This window comes from Varanus komodoensis, unplaced genomic scaffold, assembly GCF_004798865.1.
Source record: "Varanus komodoensis strain SLA01 unplaced genomic scaffold, ASM479886v1 scaffold13_3, whole genome shotgun sequence".
NCBI classification, from domain to species: Eukaryota; Metazoa; Chordata; class Lepidosauria; order Squamata; family Varanidae; genus Varanus; species Varanus komodoensis.
Genome location: NW_025335409.1, coordinates 8,421,870 through 8,440,672, shown reverse-complemented (window position 1 = coordinate 8,440,672; position 18,803 = coordinate 8,421,870). Strand labels below are relative to the sequence as shown.

The 18,803-nt window shown below is 39.6% G+C and overlaps 1 protein-coding gene across 4 annotated transcripts in view; it reads left to right on the top strand.

The window, feature by feature from the left end:
- The window catches only part of DHTKD1 (dehydrogenase E1 and transketolase domain containing 1), a 30,301-nt gene extending 12,333 nt beyond the window's left edge, over positions 1-17,968 (top strand). For 2 of the 4 annotated variants that reach the window (XM_044423524.1, XM_044423527.1), the window contains 10 exons: positions 2,092-2,404; positions 4,004-4,088; positions 4,944-5,083; positions 5,621-5,771; positions 6,714-6,820; positions 8,142-8,306; positions 9,163-9,245; positions 10,859-11,028; positions 14,932-15,017; positions 15,725-17,968. In XM_044423524.1, the coding sequence (XP_044279459.1) occupies positions 2,092-2,404; positions 4,004-4,088; positions 4,944-5,083; positions 5,621-5,771; positions 6,714-6,820; positions 8,142-8,306; positions 9,163-9,245; positions 10,859-11,028; positions 14,932-15,017; positions 15,725-15,826 (1,402 nt within the window). In that variant the 3' untranslated portion in view covers positions 15,827-17,968. Of the gene's footprint in view, positions 1-2,091; positions 2,405-4,003; positions 4,089-4,943; positions 5,084-5,620; positions 5,772-6,713; positions 6,821-8,141; positions 8,307-9,162; positions 9,246-10,842; positions 11,029-11,936; positions 12,046-14,931; positions 15,018-15,724 lie in introns of those variants that run through there. The other 2 variants (XM_044423525.1, XM_044423526.1) reach the window with 2 other exon arrangements.
- The last annotated feature ends 835 nt before the right edge of the window (positions 17,969-18,803 follow it).

Below are 18,803 nucleotides of genomic sequence, written 5' to 3'. Positions count from 1 at the left end.
GTGGCATGATGCAGTGGTGGTGGGACTAGAGAGAGAAATGGACAGCAATGAAAGAAATACCAGAAAAGCAAGCTAATGATATCAGACTGCCATGAGCAAGAAGGATAAGTCAAAGTCAAAACACAGAATCATTGGCAAGATAAAAATCGGAACATGAACTAGAGTTACTCAGAAGTGCTCCAAGAAAGTAGAGGTGATGAGGAGGGTTCAGAGAGACAAGGAGCTGGTTGGGAGAAAAGTTTAGGCCAAGCTGGGTCCTTCTCGCCTCAGGCCAAGGAAAAGCTCCCGCATGACTGACTGAGACCAGAGGGAGGGAGGGAAGGAATCACTTTCCTTTCTCAGCTCATTCTGCCTTTCTTCTCCCTGGAGTTAGCTTTCCCCCTGTATTTTTATATTGCCTTTGCACCTTTATTTTTTTTGCTAACAAGCATAGCTGCTTTTTAAGAAAATGAATCCCCTTTTAATTATTTTCCCCTTTTTAATTTTTTAAACAGAACATTAATACAATTGAGATACAAATACATATTCTTCAAAATATATCAATAAAGTTAGCATCTAAATCCCAACTGATAACTAAAATTAACAATTGACACTGTGAAGCAATGATTTAAATGGGTTGGCAAGTCTATATGTGATATGGGAAGGTTAAGCTATTGTTGTTGGTGATATATGTTGAAGACTGTAAACAGCTGGGTTTTTATAAGGAGTTAACCATATTTGATTAAATGGTGTTTAAGTTAGATGAAACATTAGTAATTTAGCTTAAAGAAAATTGGTGTAAAAGATATAAGTATTAGTTACCACCAAGTAGAGTAGTTAAGATACCTTTAGAGATGTTAAATGGATATTTTTGATGTTACTTGTAATTGTGGTAGTGAGGAAGTTATTTATCATTAGAAAATTGAAAGGATCTTGAATTGTCCAGAAATGTTTAGATCAAACTTATCACTGAAGAAGAAAGAAGATATTGCAATCTTATTTAACTTGGAAATGCTTCGCTTTGACATTGGTCAAGAGAAACAGGATTTTGCAAGAAATGATGAGACTGATTTCACTGATGAAGAAGCGGAAGATAGTGACTTCTACCAAATTTGGAATTACCTTTTTTTTTTTAAATTGGCTGGAGAAACGGGACTTGGTTCTGATCTAAAGATGTTTTCAAGTTATTATAAATGGATTTTAGTATGATCATAGAATGTTAAAAGATATGTAGTAGGGGGTTGTCCCAGTAAATCTGATGTGTGTGACAATTGATGTTTGTAGTATTAGTTTAAAATCCTAATAAAATTTCTTAAAAAAAACAACAACACCGTGCACCCACCCCCCAGGAGACCAGTTGATACCTCCATTTGAATGACTGAAGCTTGACAGATCATTCACTGTTCTTTGTGGTCTCTGTGCAGCACTAGGAAATCGAGTATATTTCCTTGCCTAGCAGTAATATGCTCTAAATCTTTTTTTATTATATTTACAACATTTATTGGTTACTTTTTATCATAGCCCAGTCCCAAATGGGTGTTGAAATAAAACAGAATCCTTAAAATAAGTGAGCAACATGCGACCCTCCAGTTGATTTGACCTACAAGTCTCATCATTTCTCACCATTGGCTGTGCAGGCCAGGGCTGATGGGAAATGTAGGCTAAATCATCCAGAGGGCCACAGTCCATTTACTCCTGTCTTAAAACAATGCAATACAAAGATCATGGAATCAAAAGTGACACAATTAAGCCAAACATCTTTTTAAAAGCTGCTTGACTAGCAAGATACACTAAAGTAGCCTCAGCTAGCAGGCACTTCAGTGACAGTGAATTCCAAATAGTAAATGCCCTTACAGAAGAGTCCTGCTGCAGGATGCCTTGTTTTATGTTTCTAGAAGAATATGAAAATAAGCGTGGGAGCAAATGTATGCTCAGATTTACAAGCCAGCTTGGTCCACTGTGATCTGCCGCCTCTTCCTCCCTCTCACCCCCATTCGGCCACTAAAATTTGGGTGGCTGCAATTGGTACTAACTGAAGCTTTTGAACTATTTTGTAAAGGACATTGCAAGAGGCGGCTTCATGTATTTCTAATAGCTTGTTTCCCCTGACAGGTCCCGTAAGAGTATTCCGGACAAATACGCAGAGTATCAAATAGCACAAGGGCTCATGACAGAGGAAGAAGTGTCTGACATAAAGACTGCCTATTATTCCAAGCTGAATGAGCATCTTGCCAACATGACTTTGTACACGCCTCCTTCCACCAATCTTCAGGCTCACTGGAGTAGCATGGTGGAGCCTCTGCCAAGAATCACCACTTGGGATACCGGCATACCAGTGCCGCTTCTACAGTTCATTGGAGCCAAGTCTGTGAATGTGCCAGAAGAGATGCAGCTGCATGGTCATATCCTGAAGACGCATGCCCAGGTATGAGTCACTCAGATGAGCACTCAGTATATTATGAGAACAGAGAGCTGCTCAGAATCATGCCTCACCTGTGCACGTACTGAGTGTCCTTTGGCAAGCGTAGGCTAATTTCAGCTTGCTCCCACCAGGCAATATGCTGAATGTGCTGCCTACAATTTCTGTCACCATGCAGCATGGGCAGTGGGCACAGTATAAAGCAATGAAGGGTGCACTCCTATGTGTATGTACCTGGGAGTAAGTCCTATTTGACTCAGTGAGGCTTATTTCTGGGTAGAGATGTGTAGGATCGCCTTGTATATTGTCCAGATGTATTACCATAAGCCAGTTTGCCCAACCAATTTAAGAACCCTGGTCTTGCCAGTGATTCCTTTAACTAAATAGATATGGGAATATATTTTGTGTGAAGTGGTTCTGTTGTCTCTTGGGTACTTTAAAGAGACCTTTTAATGGGCCGCAGTTCATGTTATTTTAAAAGGTCAGGCTTCTTGTATGAAATATTCGTGCAAGATGGCCCCGTACTCTCTCAATTAATGGGAGAGCTATTTTGTTCCTGGAATTCCATCTCACTGTGATAAAAGGCCCAAATATTGACGGTACCCTGTGCCAATTTGTGTGGACCAGAGCTTAATATATTTTGCCTCTTATGGTGGAGCTGCAGATGCTCTCTCCACCCTTCTCAACTAGTCCAGGTTCATACCACCCAAGGCCAGCTCAGTTATTTTGGCATCTGAGGCAGAAGGTCCCACAAGTACCTCTTCCCACTTCCTGTCAGTAGTAGCAGTGATAATAACCTAATAGCAACAACAGCTTGCTGCCCTTTCCTGATATCTCAATATTAGCAACCTTAGGTAGCTACCCAGTCTGTTCAGTAGGGCTTATCCTGGTGTAGGCCCAGTCTGAAAGCACATGGCTTAAATGAAGCACATCTCTTGTCATCTTAGTGCCTGGTTAGGACACTATCTGCATACCCCAGCTAACCTACTCAAAGCTCCCTGAAGGAAAAGTAAGATAAAAGGCAAACTTTTATATTTTTTATTTATTTTATATTGTTAATTTTAATTTTATATTGTTATTTTTGTATTTTATTGTATTTTATTGTGTTGTAAGCCGCCCCGAGGCTTCGGCAAGGGGCGGCATAGAAATGTTTTAATAAATAAATAAATAAATAAATAAAATTTAAACTCATAAAATATAATAGCATTAATATCATAATAATTTCATGATTCAAAAAATCTTGATATGTGAGACAAATATCTTTATGCCACCCTTCCTCTGAAGAGCTTAGGGTGGAGTATGTGGTCTCCACATTTTATCTCCTCAACAGTTTGGGTGGATGAGAGAGAACGTGAGACACTGACTGGCCCCAAGTTCACAGACTGAGCTTCATGGCTAAGTGGGAAATTTTAACCTAAATTGCTCCAGTCCTTGTCCAGCCCTCTAACCCCCTGCAACATACTGGCTTTATATGACAGTGTTCATTATCCAAAAACTGATCAGAAATGGGGTGGAACTTCCAAACTGAGAGTTGATGTATGTTACCTCTCACTGAGGTAACGAGTAGTGATTTATGTGCATTTTCATTTTGTTTGGGATGTACAGTCAAGAATGCTGAAAATGGAAGAAGGAGTAAAGTTAGACTGGGCCACAGCTGAAGCATTAGCATTTGGTTCTCTACTCTGTCAAGGTAAGCCTTCAAACCAGGAGTAAGCAAAAGGGAACAACAATCTTACCTGCAGGGATCACTTGTGGGGAAAATTGAAGTTTCCCTGCAAGTCCTGATCAAGATCACTAGTAGCAGCAGAGAAACATTGGGAGAGAATGTGGTTAAAGCTTCCTTTTACTGCCTCCCAGGCACTTGTACCAGAGGGAACTGGTTAGCTTGGCTCCACACATTTAGCACGAGAATGTCTGTTTTGTAGAAAAACTGTCTCGATATAATTAGCAGAGCTACTAGGAAGAACTAACACTAGAAAAAATTGATAAACATGTTTCAGCAAGAAAGAGAAAACTAATTTGACTTTAAATGCTGAATAAAAGTCAGTGTTTCATTGAAGAGAGTGCCTTTGAAAGGAGAGATACTTAAGGACTTAATCTCAAACATGCTGGAACAGAAAAAGGCCTGCAACTTCCAGCATGCTGCCTGAAAATGCGTAGGATTTTTCCCTTAGTGTTTCTTGATCTCTTGCACAGATGCTAAACCTCAGGTATGCAAACCTGCTATGGTCCTTCTGTGTTCCCCCAGCCACCAGTTGTGTGGTGGGTTCCTAACTTCTGTGCAGTCCCCCCCCCCCATTCTAAAAGGTTGGAACCCCTCTCCCAATGCTTTGTTCCCAACATTAAAGGTGTTAGACAAAAATATGCTGGTATTTTTGAAACTTCAGCACCACACCTTTTGCTTTTGGTTTGGTCCACCACTGGAAGGTCCTCCCATTTCCCCCCACCCACACAGAATTATCCAATCTCAGGCTGAAAAAGCTTCAACATCTGTTCTGTTGGGTTGTTATGGATGGCCTTATCCATATCTTTGTGTTATACAAAGGTTTTAATATCCGTCTAAGTGGACAAGATGTTGGCAGAGGAACCTTCAGCCAGCGGCACACCATGCTGGTTTGCCAAGAGACGGGTGAAACCTACATCCCCTTGAATCACATGTCTCTGGATCAAAAAGGCTTTCTTGAGGTAAGGTTGAATTTTGGAGGAGTCATGTGTGATGGTACTACGCCTCTATTAGGTTATAGTCATGTACATGTACTAACATGAGAATAAACCCCTCAGGACTTTTTTCTGAGTAGACATATCTAGGATTATTCTGGTAACTTATGTGATGCTGATTTAATCTGTTTTCATACTTCTGCAATGCAACTGGCATTTCATAAGGCTTCAAAGCTTAAAAAACAAATTAACTTCCACAGTTCTCATTAATTTGCCACTTTTTTAGAATATCCTAGATTGGGACTGTGTCTTAGGTTGTTGGTTTTTTATATAGCCCAAGCCATCTATATATCCATCCGGATGTCTACTGTGCTCATTTCAACTTAATTTCCTGGTAAAATGTGCATAGGATTGCAACATGAATCTACTTCTGCAATAATTCTCCTTAAAAATATAAGGGTTTCTCTACAGTAATTCTGATTTAAAGATCAGTAGTTTTTTGGCATGAAACTTCCTGAAAAAATACTTTTTTACTTTTGAGTTTTCATGTTCCCTCTCTGTTAGGTGAGCAACAGTCCCCTCTCAGAAGAAGCTGTGCTTGGTTTTGAGTATGGAATGAGCATTGAAAGCCCCAACTTGTTGCCCATTTGGGAGGCTCAGTTTGGTGATTTCTTTAATGGAGCTCAGATAATATTTGATACCTTTATCTCTGGAGGTGAGATTCAGATGTTTGTGTCTAATGGAAATCCCTTGTCTGTTTTTAATCTCAGAGTTGACTTACACCTACTCCTCCTTATAATCAAGCATATTCTTTTTATGCTGCTATCTTATTTCAGTTTGGTTTAATTTTAGTGTTAAATCCTTAAGTCTTTGTGAACTTCTTGAGTCCGCTTATGAACGATGGACTTTAAATCCTATATAATTATTCAGCATGGTCATTGGCCATGCTGGCTGGGAGTTACAGAAATTGTTCTTCAACGCATCTGGAGGAAACCAAGTTGAGGAAGGCACTCCCAGGCAATAAGTCTGACTGAACACAGTGGGACTTACTTCGGAGTAGACATACATAGGCTTGTACAGCTGGATTCTCCCTCTGTGGTTCACAATTGAATGTGTGAATGGTTTTCATGGAAAAATATCCTCTGACTTGGCACCAGGTGGTGATAAGCTCTGGTGTCAGCTCTGCACCAGTTTCATTCATGCAAAGTCATCCCTTGACACCGCAGCTGTCATACAGCAGACATCCCTGTGTGAATTTGGCCACATTAAAAGTGATTTTCAGCTAGCATGCTGTGGAAAAAGGAAACCATATCCAGCCATGTGTGCAAGAAGGACATAAAATATAACTAAGGATACTTTTTTAGTACTTTTTGGAGGACTAGCTGAAGTAGAAGCATGCACTTTTCAGCAAAAAAGAAACATTGCATTGAACATTATTAAACTCACTGCTTTATCTTTAGAAGGTGTGGGTGTCAGTGTTGTGTAAGCAGCAATTGGCAATTTCAGGTACCTTATGGGTGAAACTAACATATGAAATAGTTTGCAGTGAGTGACAGAAATGTCACAGTACTCTTGTGCAAATTGTGCTGATGGGCCATTATGGCATCTAAAATGATGCAGTGTTTCTTTCTCATCCTGGTTCTCTGCCTACCACCAGGAGAAGCAAAATGGCTTTTACAGAGCGGAATAGTAATTCTTCTTCCTCATGGCTATGATGGGGCAGGCCCAGAACATTCTTCTTGTCGGATTGAACGTTTCTTGCAGGTAACCTGACGTGCCATGCTCGCTCTCTCTTTCTCTCTCTCTCTCTCTCTCTCTCTCTCTCTCTCTCTCTCTCTCTCTCTCTCTCTCTCTCTCTCTCTCCATTCATTCATTCATTCATTCATTCATTCATTCATTCATTCATTCATTCATTCATTCATTCATTTAAAACTTTTGTAGACTGTCCCATTACTGAAGTCTTGCGACGGTTTAACAATACAAAATGAAAAGAATTAAAACACAGCATCCTAAAATTTAGCTAATAATAAAACCCCAATTAAAACAGTCAGGTCTTAAAACATTGGGGAAATAAAAAGGTTTTGGCCCAGCGCCAAAAAGAATAAAGTGACGGCGCCAGGCGAACCTCTCTGGGGAGCAAATTCCACAATTGGGGCGCCACCGCAGAGAAGGTCCACGCAGAGTATGCCAGAAAGCCTATCCTGCTGCGTACTGTAGTAGATAGTTGCTGGAGAAGTTTGCATGCTCCTGCTGCCTTTGCCGTATCATTCAAAACAAACTACCTGGTGTGGGAAGGAATCATCCTTGGCTGCTATCAGAGGGAAGTCTGGCAATCTGAAAACAAGTTTGTCTTACTTTGACCATTAGATGATCCTGTGCACTTTTTGTAGGACTTCCTGTCTAATGTGCATGGGATTGCATTCTTAAGAGGGACTATTATTATTATTTATTTATTTTATTTTATTAAAACATTTTTATGCCACCCCATTCGCCGAAGCCTCGGGGCGGCTTACAACAAAAAATTTAAAATAACATTTTAAAATATATACAATATATTCCTACATGTGGAAGCTGCAATAAAATATTGTGATGTGGCATGCATCTCTTCAGGATTCCACTAAGACAGTAATGCCCATTTCCAGGATAATTGATTTCATTTTCCTTACCTTTGTTTTCTCTTGATCCCCACAACAGTGAGCTAATATTCAGTGCTGACCACTGAGCATACTCAGTTTTAACTGGGCTGTTACTGAGTTCTTTCTCATTTGTTTTTTCCAAAGAAAACTTTATAAAATATTTTACAAAAAAAAACTTAGAATCCTTGAGCTTCCTTGACAAAGTTCACTCTGGTACATGGATAGTGTTTTTGCTAGGAGCCTGGAGAATGAGCATGTACTATGTAGGATTAGAGCTACTGACTAGAGGAATTTAGCTCAGATTGTGCTTAATATATTGACTTCAGGTCATCTGCATGCTAAACATTCCCATATTCTTGAACATTTTATGACCAATGTTGAAAGTGTGGGAATGACATGTATTTGCTCATGTTGCAGTTTGCTTCACATTTTGTTTGCTTCTTTCACAGATATGTGATAGCTCAGAGGAGGGTGTTGATGGTGACCACATTAATATGTTTATTGTACATCCAACAACCCCAGCACAGTATTTCCACTTGCTCCGTAGACAGATGGTTCGAAACTTCCGGAAACCACTAATTGTTGCTTCCCCCAAAACTCTGCTCAGGTTGCCTGTGCGTAAAAAAACTTCTTGATTTGGTTTGCACACATTTCCTTTCCTTCCTTATATTCTAAAATATGTGCTTTAATATAGGTGTTTTGCAGCCAACGTCACTTACATTTCTGAAAATAATTTATTATCACTTAAATTAGTTGCAGTGACCATTAGGCAAAGAAAGAAAGAAAGAAAGAAAGAAAGAAAGAAAGAAAGAAAGAAAGAAAGATTTACTGACTGACTTAGAGAACGCTAACTTGCATTTAGTCTATTAAATTTAACCTTCCTTTTATGCCAACCTAGGTTTGAGACTCCTCACTTCAGTGGGATATACTTTTACATAGACTTGCAGAGGGCACAAGTCACCAATCTGGTGTCCTTCAGATGTGTTGAAGTACACCTCCTAGAATGTGTTAGGCCAGAACTCTCAGTGTGCTGCCTGGGAATGCTGGAAGTTGTAGTCCTGGAAGATATCAGGTTGGGAAAGGCAGGCTTTGGTTTCATCTCCTTATTTATTTTTCTTGTCCAAGCTCTTACAGGACCAGAATAAGGAGGTCCGGACTGCTTAGCCTTTTTCTCCTTCCACATTCTATCTCAGATTGCTTCCTAAAATGCAAAATTACTTTTCATAGTTAAAAATACAACTAAAGCTTCATGTGGGAGCATTGTTCCCCCATGACAGCAGCTTTGTTGGATCTTTGAATATAAATAAAAAATTATCAAAAATCTCAGCTATCATTGTTTTCAGCTTGCACTATAAATCTAATGGTTCTGAGATTCACTTTGCTTAGAAGCTAAATAGCTACTAAATTAAAATATTTACCTTATGAAATATATTTACTATATATATTTATTTTTTTCCATTCATTTTCTAGGCTGCTGTGTCAAGCTTACAAGAAATAGCCCCAGGAACAACATTCAAACCAGTTATTGCTGATTCAACAGTGGATCCTAAAAAGTAAGTTAGAACTGTTCTTAGTATTCAGCCTTCTAAATGGCATATGAACCTAGCAAAGACTAAACTGCAGTGGTGCCTCATACATCCAACTTAATTAGTTTCAGGAGGCCGTTTGACCTCTGAATTGTTTGAAGTCTGAATCAATTTTCCCCATTAGAAATAATGGAAAGTGAATTAATCTGTTCCCAGACCCTAAACAACACCCACTTTGATAAATTTAAACAGCAAATACAGCCTCCTGAAATGAATTAAATTTGAAGTTATATATGAGGTATGAGCAAAAAATAAGGTGAATATTTATTTTTTTAAAAAAAATATTACAATAAAGGACACATTGCCATTAATCCTCCTCAAAATACTCCACCTCACTTTGAACACACTTACTCTGTCATGGCTGCCCTGATGTCCAAGACAAGATGAATTGGTTCAAGATGAGGCAAATTGATTCAAATCAAGACAAATCAATTCAGGATATTCAGGCTTTTCTTCTCGACTTAGGCACACGTTTTCACTGCTACTACATTTTTTTCACTTTGCTTGCAGTTCAAACTTAAAATCACTCTGCAGTTCAAACAATGCTTCTGTCTCAACTCTTAACATTCAAACTCTGGATCATTCAAAGTTAGAGAAATTCAAACTACAAGGCACCACTGTAGCATGGAGTGAAAAATAAAAGTGTGAGCAAGAATCATAGACTTAGAGCAGGGGTGCAAATCCTTTTCAACTCCGAGGGCCATGTCCAGTGTTTCTTGCTGTGCCAGGGTGTACACACTCACATGCATATACATATAAACTCACAGACCTATTCACAGTCACTTTCACACACAGTTCTCAGATAAAGCTTCCCCTTGCTAGTGCTAGTTAAAGAAATACTTACCTTTCTTACACTTATCTGATTCCTCCTAAGAAGTTGGAGGTAAGGGAAACCTCACCCTTTCTCATATTTATATTGTTATGTCCACTTGGCAGGAGAAGCCCCAGATATTATTAAGAGGACCTTAAACTCCAGGAGGAGTCTCCATGACTCTATGGGTCAGACTAGACTCAGCTGGGAGGCATGTGTGGCCCACAGGTTGTGCATCCTGATTTATTAGGAATTTAGCAGTTTGAAGTCGAACACCATGCAAGCAGACAAGACAGGCATTAGGCCTCTGGGGTGGATTGTGCCCATAGATGTACATGTTTCCATTGTTTGTTTGTGCCTTCAGTCTAAAAACAGAATCATTCATTGTTGCATATTCATCCTGATTCTTTTCAGAACAATGAGGGTATGAAGTCAAGCCCAGAGCATGTTTTGATCATACAACAACCCTGCAGGGTAGATTTGATTGAGCAAGAGAGCTTCATGAATGACCAGGAGTTTGGATCTGGATTTATTTTTTGTTCTAGTCACTGTACAGTGATGACATTACACTGAATTCAAATACAGCTGATCAGACAGCTAGACAGGTGGAGTGGAAGTGGTATGTGTGTGGAGGGGGGGACCAATGTATTTAAGATTAAATACCTGAATAGGTGTTATGTTCCCTGAGCAGTTAAACTTTTTGAATGTACTTATGCCATTGCCCCTGGCTCAGCATACTTGAAATTATTCCAGTCTTTCTGCCCTGTAGTGTCAGCAGAGTGGTTCTCTGTTCCGGAAAACATTTCTATGCACTGGCAAAACATCGGGAAATGCTTGAGGAAAAGAAGCAGAATACTGCAATTATCAGAGTAGAAGAACTGTGTCCTTTCCCACTAGAAGCTCTGCAGCAGGAGATGTACAAATTTACTAATGCCAAAGGTTGGTGGGCTCTTGATGCTTTAAAAAGATTTGGCTAAAACCTGGTCCTCTAGGGGTGGGGTCAGGGGGAATCTCTGCCCATCTAGAAGTTGTTGGACTGCAACTCCCATCATTCCTGACCACTTACTATGATGACTGGGAAGTCCAATATCTGGAGGGCTACACATTCCCTAGATCTAGGTTTTGGACTTGTTTTGCTAACATGCTGTAGTTTTTTTGGCATAGTGTTGTATACATGCTTTTTTTTGGTGGTCTTTGTGCATCACACATATGGACTCTGTACCTGCCACTGTAGTTAAGAGTGCTGGACTAAGAGGAGATCTGTGTTCTAGCCCCTACTCAGCCATCTAACTAACTATGAGATTTGGAACAGACACAGACCTGCAGCCCAACCTACTCCACAGGGATGTTTTGAGGATAGGATTGAGAGGAGGAGGATAATTATGTGAGCCACCTTGAGTACCTTGAAGGAAATGAGGAGGAGAATAAATATAATAAATAATATATGTAAGTAAAGGTCTTGGAGCTGGGTGGCGGCAGTGGAATCTTCTGTGACGGGAGCATTCTCTTTTCCAAAGGCAGATCCTCCATGCAGTTGCTCCATGCAGAGCTTAGTGGCTTGAGTGAGAACAACACTCCTAAATCCAGTAGACATGCACCTAGATTTGTACTTCTGCGAAGCTATAAATGCACAGTGCCCCCGCCCCAGTCTCCATATTTCTTTACTGTTTCTGAGACTGGCTGCCCAACATACTCTCGGACACCCTGTAAAAGTCCCTGTATTAATATTTCCCAGTTTGCTTTTGTTTCTTTCAATTCTTGTTTCTTCTTTGCCCTGTCAAAATCTCACATTGAAGGGTATTTTTTAATGGTGGTGCTAAAAATAAACATTTTGTTTCATGTAACAGTGTGAAGTTCTAGTGCAGGAGGCAGGCCATGCTTCACTGTTGACACCAGATTATTTTGGGTGCTGAAATGGACAAGTGGATTCACTCCATCCAGAAAGCACACTCTACATCATACAGTACGGATCTATACTAACACTGGCTGTTGAAACCACATAAATGGCTCCAAATCTGTCAAGCCTTGTTCCATCCTTGAGACCAGTGGATTGATGACCTTAACAACAACTGCTGTCACATGTGAGGCACAGAAGATATTGCCAGGGGCAAACCCCACCTGGATCCTGCCATAAGGCAACTGTGGGTGCTTTGAGTCTGTTCATTTGAAAGTGGTTATATGATCGACTTTGACACTCTCCCTTCTGTCAGTGTCACGGGAGATATAGTTCCATCTCCAGCAGCGCTAGTCTGCTACTTTGGGGAAGTGATCAAACCAATCCCTTCTGTAGGCCACCACAGATTTTTTTCCATATATTTCACAATACTGAAATGGGATTGAGGGGCCCAGATTGATCCTAGATCATAGAAAATTTAGCTTCCCATGGTATTGAAGAAGTTACCAAATGGTTACCTAACAAAATACCCTTCCTTTATTGCAAGGAATATATTGGTTCACCTTTGTACTTCTTAAAATATGTACTTTCTTGCCTCCATTAAACACACAGGCATAACTTGCATTTCCAGGGGAAGAAAGATACTTTTTTGCCTCCCCTTTTTTCCTCTCCTTACTCTTTGATCAGTTCATAACTCTTGGAGTATCTGCAAAATACACCACAGCAGCCAGTGCCTGCTCAGACTTCCAGGTAGTTTAGGCCTACCCACTCGTGGATCGTTGTTTACTTGAGGCATCCTCCATTGATGGTCTGATCTGTTCTGTATGGATCTACACTTTATTAGATAATCTGGGGCTGTGCATAGATGGCAAAAACCTACTCCCCCCCCCCTTTCCAGTCCATGCCCTTCATCAGGAGACAGTTGGACTCCATTTCAGCAGTGCCGTGTCTCCCACTGACAAGCCCATCTGTACTTACCGAGATTCTCACAGGTTATAGAGACAATTTCTCCTCTTCACACTCCAGATGTAATGACACTTTGGCCTTATGGAGTCAATGGTTACAGTTGTACTGATTGCCAGACAGGATGGTCTTACTAACTTTGCTTCATCCATACTTAACCATCTTGGTGGTCCTCAGCAGCCAAGTCTTTGGATGCCCAAACTAACTGATCTGCCCTTGACTGGTGGTCCCACTGCTCCAAATTAGCCATTTTGGATATAGAACTGGTATATTGACAGAAACTTTATATTTATGGGACCAGAAGCACCTTGATTGACATACGGAGTGAGGGAGATAGTAATGCATACTAATGACAATTGTTCACCCCAGCATGGAAGAAGATCTTTGAACTTCTGTCAGTCTGTTTGCCATTCAGAACAATAATATTTGCACTCCCAATGCTTTTCTTTTAATTGGATGGGGATTTGCTTTTACCTTTCTCCCTTTCCTCTGATCATGACAAGAGGCTATAGACTGTATCCTGATAACAACTTAGTGGCCCAGGTTACCCTGATTGTTGCTTGCTTGAACATTTCCAACTGAACCTTCATCCAGCTTCCCTTGAAACTGGACCTGATCTGCATATGGCTTGAATCTTTCCTACAGGCAGCCCTATGCTGTAAAATAGGTTTTTTTCTCATAGACCACTGTATTTTTCCTCACACTCCTTAAACATGTAGTTCTTATGAGTGCTAAGGGACATAGCTCCACCAATTCTTTAACACCTATCAAGGGCCTCCCTGTTGTCCTAAGAAGAACACTGCTCAACCTATAGTGACCATAGATCTTTCTCTATTACCCTACAAGTTCAGATCTGAATTGTTCTGTGACTTCCAGAGACTCTTTATCTGCTATGGTCATAAGCCCAAAGGAGTTCCCCTGTCACCTCAAACACTAGTAGTTTGTATGATGGGGATCATTTCTGTGGTTTATGACCTACCCCCAGTCTACAGCCTTCAGTACCACAAAAGGCATACTGTTTGTGAGCAATGGTGACATGGACTGCAGACCAGGATCCCTCTGCTGGACTTCTACAAGCAGCAGCCTGCTCAATTCTGTCAATATTCATGAAATATTGCAAACTCTACATCTGTACCAAGCACATTGTGCCCTTTGAAAGAGCAGTCTTGTTGTGCTCCAATAATGACACCAACTCACCGTCCAGTGATAGCTAAGCTTGCTCATCACCCATACAGTGATGTACAGAGATGATAAAGAAGAAAGTCAGGTTACCCGTAACTCCTCACCTGTAACTGTTGTTCTTCGGGTGGTCATCTGTGTATTCACACAACCCACACTCCAACCTCTCTAAACTTTCCTCCTCCTTCCATATGAGATGGGATTTGGATTTTTTTCCATTTTTATACCTAGATTTGGCTTGACTAAGGTCAAGCTTGGTCAAGATTGAGTGACTGATTGATTAGATGGATATCCCACCTTTTTCTCTTACAAAGAACTCAAAGTGGCTTGCACCATTCTCTTCTTTCTTAGTCTTATCCCCACAACAACCCTGTGAGGTGGGTTGGGCTAAGAGTCTGTAACTGGCCCAAAGTCACCTGGTTGGCTCCATGGCTGAGTGTGGGCTAGAACCCAGATTGTCCAAGTTCTCCTTTGGTCCCAAGGCCACAAAAGTGGTCTTGAGTGAACAGAGGGAATGGGTAGAAACTCCTTCCATGTTTAGTGAATGCTGGGGTGGGATTCCTACCAAAACACCCCCAGCTAAGAAATTTTCCTGACAACAGGCTCCATGCAGGTGCAGGGTCCATATGTGTGAATGTACAGATAAGACCTTCACCACTTTTTCTCTAGAATATAGAGGTGGGTGAGAGGAAGGTTCTTGATGTTGTTGATTAAAAGATATGCAGGAGAAAACAACAGGTGCCTGAATGGAGATTGACCAGAACCCATGAAAGAAGCTAACACAAGGCATCTTATTTCTTTCACAGCATTTATCTGGAGTCAGGAGGAGCCACAAAACATGGGGCCCTGGACATTTGTGTCCCCAAGGTTTGAGAAACAACTGGCTTGTAAGGTAAAAGTAGAGGACTTCTTGAAATTGTCAGTTAGGTAGCAATCAGTTACTGCCAATAGTTACAGGCAATCAGTTATTGCCTGACATAAAGTTTTACCATCTTTGCTCAGAATGACCATTCTGTTGGTTGGGGGACAGGTTTGAGGAGCCAGGTTTATAAATTTGGCAGTGGGCGGCAGCAGTCCTTATAGTATTGTGCCTCTTTAGGTGTATACTAAAGCCATTATAGAGCCCTAGAATAAAAAGCAAGAAGTTATACCCCCCAGTGATAATGAAGTAGACTCATGGATCTTGTTCTTTGCCTCTCACAGGAGTATGAACTGTAGGTTCAAGAACATTGCAGTCTTGTACACAGTTTGACTGTTTAAAGTATCAGTCCTAAGTTCAAGTTCAAGAACACAGAGAGACTGCTTATGTATTTAAAAAGTGTAAGGTTGTGCTGCATATTTAGTTAATGGACTGCAAAGGGGTTTACGCAGCCTGTGTGCATGACTGATGCCTGAATGATTTGTTCAGTGGGTAAAATCCAACATTCGTCTAACTTAGTGTAAGTCCATTGAAATGAATTGGACTTCAGTTTGTCACAATGGGTCAAGTTAGTTATAATGGGCCTACTAATTAGGAGTTATGTTGTATTTTACCTTGTTACTTTAATTCTGAGCAAATAAGGACTGGTTTGTAATGCTGTCCTTCTAACTTAATTGCAGCTGCAACTTGTAAGCAGACCAGCCTTACCAGCACCTGCTGTGGGAATTGGAACATTACACCAAAAGCAACAGGAAGACCTTCTCACCAAAACATTTGCTTGACACTTACATATGTCATCATTTTTAAAAGTTAAAACAAGAAACAGCAGGCAGGAAAATGATGCACCTCAGCTTGCTTGTAAGGTATGCTGCTTAACATTATTAGATACAATCCAGTCAAGACTGAAATAGATTTAAAACCTCATTCCTTTCAGTGTAGATTTAAGCATGTGCTTAAACCTCTGCTGAGGAAATTCATGGCACTTAATTTTATCTAGATGATACCCATTGCAATTTGCTTACAAGTAAATGTGATTTCAATACTATTTTAAAAAGAATTGTGAAATACCTTGCATTTGAGTTTACATCATGATCAAAAAAATCTCCTACTTATGTGCACTTTGCATTTATCTCACTTGTGAGATTTTGCATTTTCAATTACCTAAAGCAGAACATCTTAATCAAGCAGGAAGATGAAATGCTTCATTTTCATTAAATGACTCTTTTGGGGATGGCTGGAATGAGAATACACTTAAACGTATACAGTTATGTGTATTTATTTTTAAAATGCATTTTGCTTCTTATAATGCTTAAGGGCTTTTTTAAAAAAAATACAATGTTTGAATCATGGGAAACTATTGTATCTTATTCTTTTTTAAAACGGTTAGGCTAATAAACAAAAAACCCTGTGCGAAAGTTGTAGTACAGGCCTACTTGACACAAACAACAGATGTAGTAAACAAGAAAATTCCTGCTTCAAACTATGATTGGAATCATTCTGCTGTATTTTTCTCTATGGAAAAAAGTCTCTGCATGCACAGAATTAGCACTTTGTTCCTGATATCTAGGGTTTTCTTGTACCAGAAATTTGATTTATTGGCAGTAATATGCATTCTTCTATCTACAATTGGAAGTGGTACATTCCAGAAATAGTTTTAACACCTATTCTGCTGTTTGTTTGAACTTGGACTTAAGTCTCAAAGAGTGTATATCAGTGGAAAATATCAACTATTCTGAAAGCAGATCATTTTCTCATGCCTGTGTGCCAATAGAGGCAGATGGAAAGACTTCTGAAGAAAAAAATGATTGGTACTGTACATCATGTAATGTTTAGGTTAGCATGTCTGGTTAGCATTTTTTCAATTTTAAGCTCCATTTAACCCAGTTCTTCTGTTTGCTTTTAAATGTTTTCATTGCATTTCCCGTATCTACAATCCAAGCCTTTCATGATTGTGAAGTTCGTTTCCTAATCAGTAATTATAGAAACAATACAGTTTTGTATTTTTTTAATCCTGATGAATTTCTTTTCTGTCTTATCAGAATTTTTGAAGGATCTGCCCATGATCTGTATTTTTTCCACTGTGGGCCTTTAGCAGTTTCTGGTAGATGATTTAGATTGGAAAATATTGTGGAGGGCATGTTAACCTGCTATTCACAATGTCACTATTGTCATATTCAGAGTGCCTTGCTTCTGCTTGAAACTTAAAATCACCAAACCATTCAATGATATAATCTTGGATCACCCAAGCTATCCATAGTTTGTAAGTTCCAAGGGTGCTTGCCATGGCATTTTTTAAACAGGCGGTTTCAAATTAACTTTCTTCTAAGAGGAGGACTCTTCCAGTTTTCCTAAATTGCTGCTTTCTTAGAAGGTAAGAAAGAGATACAGAATAAATTATGTTCTCTTGTAATAAAAATGAATCCTTTGGGTCACTTTAAGTCCTGAATTTTTTTTTACTCCAAGAGAAGACTTTAATGGCTGGTTTTGTATACAGGCTGATAAGCAGGATACTTGCCCTCTGATGTTTTCCATCCCTTTCTTGTCTTATGGAGATGCATGTGCCTATAGGCAATTTGCCAAGACCCCTTTCCAAACTGGCAATGTAGGGGGGAAAAAAGCAGTCTCCCTATTCTGGGGTTATGCCTAAGCTACATGAAACCACAGCAGACTCTGATGAGCTCAGCGATTGTCTCCTAAATTGGTGAATACATTAACAATGGCCAAAGAAATCTAGTTCACCAAAGGAAAATCTATCAGCGTTTAGCTCTATAGAGTTTCTGACAATAAAACTTATAGAGCTATGGCCCTTGTATACCTGGATGACATGTAATTTGCAAGGGTACAACTTAATGAAAATGTTACCTGGAGCTAAGGAAACAAGTTGTGAATTTGCTGTCATGTATATAAAATCTTTGTTTGTTGAATTATTCTATAATAGCATATTTCTGCTAAACAGAATATAAGACTTGAACATTAGTTTAAAATAATTGATCAAGCATATAAAGGCTACTGTCTTGTTGAAGTTTATGGAGGGAGCCCCTCAGCTACATGACTGAAGGCTTCAAAGTATTATGCGCTTTCTGCTGAGAAAAACATCATTATCAATAACACCTTAGGATCAGAATTAGTTCTTAAGTGAAATGAAGATAGGACCTTCATTCATCTTAAGAGGTTGTCCTAAAAGTCAACCATTGTTGCCAACAAATGGCAATATCAGATTATCATTAAATTTAAGTGTATGGGATGGGGAAAAGAACCTTCCATTTTAATGAATGCATACAAATCTTGTACAATTTTCCAAGGTGCCTGCAATTGGATAGTGCCCATTACATCACAGAAAATAACTTGACAACCCATAGTGTCAGTGATCCTGAGACAGGAGAAACACTTTTATTCCAAGGGAAAGAACAATGTTTTTTTTAATAAGTTTTATTTGAGAAATTATAATCCTAAAAAACAAAAACAAAACTACAAACAACATCCATCATCAAAAACATCGAGCCCGCTGGGTCAGCCCCCACACCCTTTTTTTTCCATTCATGATAACTTAAAATCATATTTAAATCTATGCAAAGTCCCATTTCTCTAGCCAATAATAAAGAGAGTCCCAAGTTTGATAGAAGTCAGTGGAAAGAAGAAGAATGTTGTGGTACAGAGATAACACAAAACCATCATAGAGGTATGAATGTGAAGTAGAATGTAGCAATCTTTGGTACATGAGTAATTAGAAGCAATAAGGAACGACAAAAATGGGCACAA